Genomic DNA, 8494 nt, shown 5'->3' on the forward strand with positions numbered 1-8494 from the left:
TAGCTTCACTTCTGCTTTCTCCAGAAAAGGAAACCGGGCGGGATAATCTGACAAAGCAAAAGCTAAACATCAAATCGGGCTCCCAAGGAATGGTAAAACTCAAAGCTCAAAAGGAGAACTTACCAATGGTACACCAAGACGTAGGATAAGCAACCGGCTGCTAGATCTTCGCGAACACGTACCGGCTGTTGCAAACATCCCTGAAGGGATGATTACCCCTGACACCCCTTGAAGGTTCCTCGACCAGAGGGGTGCCATCACGGGATCGAAGGTGGTAGAACCCCGCTTTATTCATGATATACCATGGATTTCACCCATTTTTAGTCATGGTATATAAGTGTTTTAAGATATTTTTGTCATGTTTTAGAGTCTTTTCAAAGCAATTACAGGTTCAGTTACTTGATAGAAGGAAATGATGCTTTTGGGACACTTTGAAGTACTTTTACGCGTAGAGAATCGATCGACGCTTGAAGAGCAATATCGATCGACCGGAGCCAATAAAAATCGATCGACAGCCATTCAGCGTCATCGATCGATATTGGATCACTCGAGGATTAATCACGAAATTAGAAGACTTCATTTCCATAATGTTTATTAATTACAACCCTAAGCCCCTAGCCGTCTGTGAGGCTATATGTACTAGTGTTTTGTATCATTTTAGAGGGGGACTTGCCAAAAGACCTAGTTTGGAGAAGATCTTGAGACTGCATAACAGAGAAGATCTTGAACTCCTTTATTTCTATTACTCTTACTTTTGTGTTCAATATTTCATTTGAGTTTTATTCAAACAATCATGACTTTGTCTCTCATGAATATGTCCGAGTAAACCCAATTGTTAGATTTAGGTTTCTCATAAAGGTTGAAAGTGTGTGCTGCTAATAAGACTGTTAAAAAGGTGGTTTGATTGTTCTTTCATGCTTGTTGAGCTTAATGCTAAAATTAGGATTGAACACCCTCATTTTAGATCTTAGGATTAATTTCGATAACCAACTGTTACCCTCAATACCTGAAATAGCCAGCGTGATCTAACTGACTAGATAACAACGAGAGTTGGTCTATAAGGTTAGAGAACAACTTCAAACCCGCTCGCAAAGCTTGCTAGAAGAACCGTCGATCGACGCGACTATCGTTGTGTCGATCGATTGTTTGAAAGGTGTATCGAACGATGTGCATCAAGTCACATCGAACGACTCTTTCTCGAGATCAAAGACGACAGTTGAGATCCGAGATCTAGTAATGAAAACCTATCTGGTTTACCATTGTTTGAGTTCAAAAACCGTCAAACCCTTTAGTCTAAACTAAGTTGCATGCTTTTCATACCAGAGAATTTACCTAAGTCTAGCTGTTTGCCCATCCTTAAAACAACTTCAACTTAAACCGCCGAACAATTGCCTTGTTCGACTCATCATTTACTGCTTTTAAACAAATAAACCTCTTAGTCTATCTTATTTCTAATCCCTTAGATCTGTTGAGTAATCCTAGAGTCCTTGTAGATTCGATCCCTAAGTATTGCATCTGAACCTCTTATTTGAGAGAGTAATTCACTCCTTAGGGTAATTTGAGTGGTATCAGTTCATCAAAGGAGCAAAGTAGTAGGAGTGTAAAATCTCATGCACCCCGACAGAAAATCCGTGGAGTTCTCCAAGTACTTGGATGGCCATTAAAATCCTCCAGGTCAAAGGAGTGAGTTGAGAAGGACAGAAACCGAAGAAAGATGATACTTCGCCTATGAGAGAAGGGATAACCCCCAGAAGCCTGCTTCCAGATATGCCTCATAGACAGCTACCTCACCCGCTCCCCCACCCGGAGGGTGTTCGAACTCAGTCGGACTCCTCATCCCCCCTGAAGGATGAATCACGTACTTCCTCCTCATGTTATCCAGGTCCCCCTCTCGGATCTCAGAATGGGGACCGTCGTTGAAAAAACAAGAACAAAGCCTTCTCAGGGGCGCCATCAGAACCGCTTCACTATCAGCCTCCAGAATGTCTCCCCAAGAGTGAACGGGGGATGAGAAGGATCGGAAAAATGACGACGAGGCTTTGGACGACCACCCACAAATGAGGACAGAAACGAGAGCAGCTCGGGATTCATCTTTCTAACCTTGGAATCAGCGCAAGAGTTGGGTTGAGGCCAGCTAGGAGATATCACGAGTCCTTATATACATCCGGATCATTCCTTTTTCGAGGGATTAGAATCCCTGACATAAAGGGTAAACGGCGAAAAGGAAACCCGATCCTTGCAGGAAAAAGGGAAATCCTTCCTATGAAAAGGAAAGAATCGAGAAAAGATACACGCTTTTGAAGAATAAGAAGAGCATCTAGTATCATCAACCGAACGGGCACCAGCCTCCTAGTCTATCCCCTCACGTCAATACATAAGCTCCTCTTCAGGAAACATCAGAGCTCCAAGCTCCACCATCTCTAAAACGCCATCAGAAGCCCAGAGCTTCTCCATCTCCGACAAGAAATCAGCGGTTCAATAGCGCCAGCCTCCGGTCTGGAGTGAGGGAACTGGTCCTCCCCCGGGTTCAGAGTGTGGTTCCGGCCTGAGTGGAACCGGGATCGTAGGATTACTGGAGCGATGGCCTGCCTAAGGGAAGCCTGCTGAGAATGAGCAACTCCGGTTGACTAGAGTGCATAGGTTATTCCCCGAGTTCGATGACGAAATCTAGCAATAAGGTGCAAAATGTTGGGGAAAAATACTCAGATATTGAATTCCTCCAGACCCCAGGCAGAACACCGGCTTCTGGATCCCCGCTAAGAGGTACCCCGGTTCCCCGCTATGAAGTACTTCGGGTCTGGTCCTCGGGACCGCCCCCTTCCCCCGGGAAAAGGAAAGCTTCCGATAAGGAGAACCTTCCATATTTCTGAATATGGAAGAGTTTAAACTACTCCAACCGACTAAGGCCCGCCTTAAGGAGACTATATAAATGTTTGGGAAAAATACTTAGGTATTGAATTCCTCCAGACCCCAGGCTGGACACCGGCCTCTGGATCCCCGCCGGAAGGAACCCCGGTTCCCAGGATCCACGCTGGAAGGAACACCGGTTCCCAGGATCCCCGCTGGAAAGAACCCCGGTTCCCCGCTATGGAGTTTTTCGGGTCCGGTCCCAAGATCGCCCCCTTCCCCCGGGACCGCCCCCTTCCCCCGGGAAATGGAAAACTTCCGATAAGGAGAACCTTCCATATTTCTAAATATGGAAGAGTTTAACCTACTCCAACCGACTAAGGCCCGCCTGAGGAAGACTATATAAAGGGAACCTAAACCCTAAAGCAAGGGATCGATACTTCAAGACTTAGAGATTATTGCTAAGCGGCTAGAACTAGGGTTTATACACCAATCATTGTAGTTTCGACGTGTTCTATCTAATAAAACATCTCTTCAAGTCTATTTCTCTCTAATACTCACAAAATCAATACATATACCAGCCTTGTCCATCGTTTCGTGACTCTCACAAAGATCCTACACAAAAATCCCATAATAGTTTGGCGCTAGAAGGAGGGGAGTAATCTAAACTACGTGATAATGGTGGTGGACGAGCATGACGAGCTACATGCAGCTACCCAGAGGGAAGCCAAACTCCAAAGGCAAATTGATGATCTGCAAGGTCAAGTAACCGGGTTAGATAGAAGTCGGGAAGAGACCAATCCCGAGCTGTCCTCGGAGTTCCAGATCCTGAAGGAAAAGCTCAACAATCACTCCAAGCAACTGGAGCAGAGCACCGAGAAGCTTAGCCAGCTCGAATCGGAGAATCTTACCCTTCGAGACGAGAACCAATCCCTTAACGCGGCAAGCAACAAGAAGCGTCGATTCCGGACTCAGGTTCTCCATATGCCTACTCTGGAAACACCAAACTCCGGACGAATCTCCTAACTACGGCGCTGGGAGGAGACGCATCTACGCGAGAAAAGGCCAAGGATGCCCAGACCTACGACGTGGAGGACAGCGACTCGGAGCCCGAGCCTGATAAAGAAGCATCGGACGGAGCAGCGAGAGCGGAGTCTCCTATGATCTCTCACCTTCACCAGATGTTCTCCGATAGACTCGATGCCATGCAGTCCATGGTAGAGAAACTCCCGGGGTTAGCTCCCCCCATCCGGAAGAGCAACCCCGACTCCTACGCCGATACTCCCTTCACGGATGAGATCACCTTGATCGAGATGCCCAGGAAGTTTTCTTTCCCCAGCATAAAGGCGTATGACGGCACCACTGATCCGGACGACCACGTCGCCCAATACAGACAAAGGATGCTCACCGTAGCACTCCCAAAGGGGTCACGCGAAGCTACCATTTGCGAAGTTTTCGGCTCTGCTCTGACCGGACCCGCTCTGCAATGGTATATCAGAGAGGTCTACGCCAGCTTCAATCAAGAGAAGGTGGCTATCCCCGAATGCAGTATCCACACGGCTATCTCTGCTTTCAAGATAGGTCTACTCCCCGACGGAAACCTCTACAAGGAGCTGACCAAATATCAGTGCAAAACCATGGAAGACGTCCTATCTCGAGCTTGGGCGCTGGTCAAATGGGAGGAAGACGCCGCAAGCCGTGCCAAAGCGCAACAAAAGCAAGATCCCAAGACGATCAGAACAGATCGAACCGAGCGAGATGAGAAATCCTCTCAAAGACCAGCTAGGGATTCTGGGAATCGAAACCGGGGTAGGTACCAGAACCGCCGATCGAAAAGGCAGAAGGGATGGCAGTGTCCACGTGGCCAGACATCTCTCACCTCTCCGTCTAAGGGCCGGAGCTGATCAATGTTCTGAGGCAGATGGGCCAGCAGGTCAAGTGGCCTCAAAAGATGAAAGCCCCGACTCTTTTCAGAACCCTGGCTTCTAATGCGACTTCTATCGAGACCACGATCACAAAATGGAGGACTGCGTCGCACTAAAGATCGAGGTCAACAAGCTGCTTAGGAAAGGGAACCTCAGGGAGTTCCTTTTCGAGAAGGCCAAGAGCCATCTAAGCAAGGATACAATGGGTAAGCCCACTGAAGCTGCTCCCGTCTCGCCACCGCGACAAGACCGAGTGATCCATGTCATTTCGGGTGGCTAGGAAATCAGCGGCATAAGCCATGCAGCTGCGAAGAAAAGCACCTGGAACGCCAAGCACGGCCTAGAGACATCCAAGCCGAAACGCCTGCTCCTAGGAACAGACGAGATAAGCTTCACGGCCAAGGAGCAAGAGAAAGTCCTCATTCCACATCATGACGCCCTGGTTATCTCGCTTATTGTAGCAATCTGCCTGGTTAAAAGGATACTGGTAGATAATGGAAGCTCCGGCAACATCATCTTCCAGGCCGCATACAAGGATCTGGGGCTGGAGGAAGGCGCTCTAACTCAGAGGATAACCCCCCTTATAATGTTCATCGGGGAAGTCAAACAAACCGCCGGGGAGGTAACCCTCCCCGTATACGCCGAAGGAATCAACATGTCAAACATGTTCCTTGTTGTTGATTGCGATTCATCTTACAACATGATCTTAGGACGGCCCTGGATTCATGCAATGGGGGCCGTCCCCTCGACTCTTCACCAAATGGTGAAATTCCCTACACCCTGGGGCATAAAGGCGATCAGAGGGTATCATGAATATTTCCGCTCCTGCTATCAGACCACTCTGAAGGGAAAGACCAAGGCCTTATAGCAATTACAGAGCAAACCTCCGGCTCGTCACACTTAGGAACCGGAGGTAGAGGAAATGGACGACGTGCCATTAACCGAAGGAGATCAAACCCAAAATCTCAAGATCGGTTCCAAGCTAACCGAGGGATTGAGAAGAAGATTGATAGACTTTCTCATGTCTAACTCCAACTGCTTCGCGTGGTCCCACGCAGATATGCCTGGGATCTATCCGAAGGTCATCATGCATAAGCTGCAGGTGGACCCCCTACATCAACCCGTTAGGCAAAAGAGACGGAAGTTTGCCCTGAGAGAGACGCGATCATCAACGATGAAGTCAAAAGCCTGCTCGGCGCGGGGTTCCTTCTTGAGGTACAGTACCCATAATGGCTAGCCAACGTCGTCGTGGTCAAGAAAAAGAATGGGAAGTGGAGAGTCTGCATCAACTTCACGGACTTCAACAAGTCCTGTTCAAAGGACCCCTTCCCGCTACCTCATATCGACAAGCTGGTGGACGCCACTGTGGGGAACCAGCTGATGAGCTTCATGGACACGATCTCCGGCTACAATCAGATACTTATGCATCCGGAAGACCAGGAGAAAACATCCTTCATGACGTCCAGAGGGATCTACTGCTACAAGGTCATGCCCTTCGGCCTAAAGAACGCATGATCAACCTATCAACGGCTGGTAAACATGATGTTCACGGAGCAAATTGGGAGAACCATGGAGGTCTTCATGGATGACATGCTGGTCAAATCCCTGGAAGCGGAAGACCACATATCTCACCTGTAGCAAGCCTTTTCCACCCTCAGGAAGTATAACATGAAGCTCAACCCGGCTAAATGCTCATTCGGGGTCAGTTCTGGCAAGTTCCTTGGGTACATTGTAATCCACCGGGGAATCGAGGCCAACCCGAAGCAAATCAGGGCCATTCACTCAATCCCTTCCCGGAAGAACGTCAAGGAGGTTCAAAAGCTAACGGGAAGGATGGCGGCCGTGAGCAGGTTCATCTCCAGACTCTCCGATAAATCTCACGCCTTCTTCGGAACCCTCAAGAATCTGAAGGACTTCTAGTGGACGAAAGAATGCTAATCTTCTCTCCAAGAGCTAAAGTCATATCTCACCACTCCTCCTCTCCTATCCAAGCCACTACTTGGTGAAGTCCTGCTGCTATATCTAGCAATCTCCGAACACGCCGTAAGCGCCGTCCTCGTTCGCGAGGAGGGAAACAAGCAGCTACCAATCTATTGCTAAGCAAGGCTCTCCTGGATGTGGAAACCCGCTATAGCCATTTAGAGACGCTGGCCTTAGCCCTGATCGTCGCTGCTCGTAAGCTCCGACCCTACTTCCAGGCTCATCCAATCGTTTGTTACCTTCTTTTCATGTAAAGTTGGTCCTCTACAAACAAGAAGCCTCCGGACGCCTAGGCAAATAGGACGTGGAACTAGGGGAGTACGACGTAATATTTCGACCCACTACGGCTACAAAGTCACAGGTCCTAGCGGACTTCGTGGCTCAATTCTCCCCTGCCTTGCTCCAGCTTTGGAGCAGGAGGTACGCCTCCGAGGCGTAACTAAGGAAGAGGGAGAATGGATCCTGCACATTGATGGATCCAGTAACGTTAGAGGGGCTGGAGTGGGGATAGTGCTTACCTCGCCAACGGGGGACACGGCCTCAAGGGCCGTGAGATGCAACTTCAAAGCAACCAACAACGAGAGCGAGTATGAGACCCTGATCACAGGTCTAACCCTTGCCCACCAAATGGGGGCAGAGAATATCCAAGTCTTCGGCGACTCCACGCTGATAATCAACCAGGTACAGGAAGAGTACCAAGCAAAAGATGACAGCATGATCCAGTATTTGGCGGTCGCTCAGCGACTAATCAAGAAGTTCAAGAGCTGCAAACTCACGCAAATCCCCCGGGAACAAAACTCGCAAGCTGATGCTCTGGCTAATCTAGGGTCCGCCCTCAGAACGAACAGGCAGATGAGTATCCCCTTGCTCATGCTCCAATGGCCAGCTACCTTGGAGGAACCCCCGTCAGAGGAGGTCTCTGCCGTCGAAGAAGGCAAAACGTGGATGACCCCCTTAGTCCAGTACCTAGAGGCCAACATCCAACCGGAGGACCGTAACGAGGCCAGGAAGATTAAGAAGCCAGCCGCAAGGTATTGTATCTCTGTTGGGGTCAAAAATGGACACGGCGAAGTTAACATCCAAATATCCGTAAAAATCGGCATGAACGCTTTTACGAAAAAAAAATCTTCATAGAGAAATTTTTACTAAGAACCTTGCGGTGAAATCTAGCACTAATCTCGGTTGATCCATCGAAGCTAAACACCCATAGTCCAAGAAAACGTTCATAAAACATCGGAAGAGGATCCGAACAAGGTCGCCTCGTAGCGACCGATCCACGAACGAGTTGGTCGCTACGTAGTGACCGACCAAGCCACTCGGTCGGTCGCTACGTAGCGACCGACCAAGCCAGTCGGTCGGTCGCTACGTAGTGACCGACCTGCGAATGAGTTGGTCGCTACGTAGCGACCGACCAAGCCATTCGTTCAGTCGCTACGTAGCGACCGATCCAGCGCGGATCAGGTCGCTACGTAGCAACCGAACTGTCTCAAACGCTGATCAACGGTATGACCCAAATCCGTGCATTCTCGTCTGTTCCTTAATGCTAGCTCCTATGTACCACAGCCATATCATTCCTCACTCCCATCGATTGGAGTTATCACTTAAGCTTTACCATAAAAATCGCGGAAAGTTTAGTTTTATCGATAAAAATCGTAATAAACGTTTCAAGCCGAAAGACAACCCAAATTGGTCTAAAACGTGATTAGAAACCCACTTACGGTTTTTTAAGGAAAAGCCCATAG

At 48.8% G+C, this 8494-nt stretch overlaps 2 protein-coding genes across 2 annotated transcripts; both read left to right on the forward strand.

Annotated features, from left to right (window-relative positions):
• Window positions 1-4866: 4866 nt before the first annotated feature.
• On the forward strand, window positions 4867-5640 carry LOC125583113. The gene is made up of 2 exons (XM_048749678.1): window positions 4867-5001; window positions 5053-5640. Exons 1-2 carry the CDS (start codon window positions 4867-4869, stop codon window positions 5638-5640), a joined length of 723 nt encoding a protein of 240 aa, XP_048605635.1.
• An 800-nt stretch (window positions 5641-6440) lies between these two features.
• On the forward strand, window positions 6441-7938 carry LOC125583114. The gene is made up of 4 exons (XM_048749679.1): window positions 6441-6691; window positions 6799-6947; window positions 7009-7783; window positions 7887-7938. Exons 1-4 carry the CDS (start codon window positions 6441-6443, stop codon window positions 7936-7938), a joined length of 1227 nt encoding a protein of 408 aa, XP_048605636.1.
• The last annotated feature ends 556 nt before the right edge of the window (window positions 7939-8494 follow it).

Source organism: Brassica napus, chromosome C3, assembly GCF_020379485.1.
Source record: "Brassica napus cultivar Da-Ae chromosome C3, Da-Ae, whole genome shotgun sequence".
In the NCBI taxonomy this organism is placed as follows: domain Eukaryota; kingdom Viridiplantae; phylum Streptophyta; class Magnoliopsida; order Brassicales; family Brassicaceae; genus Brassica; species Brassica napus.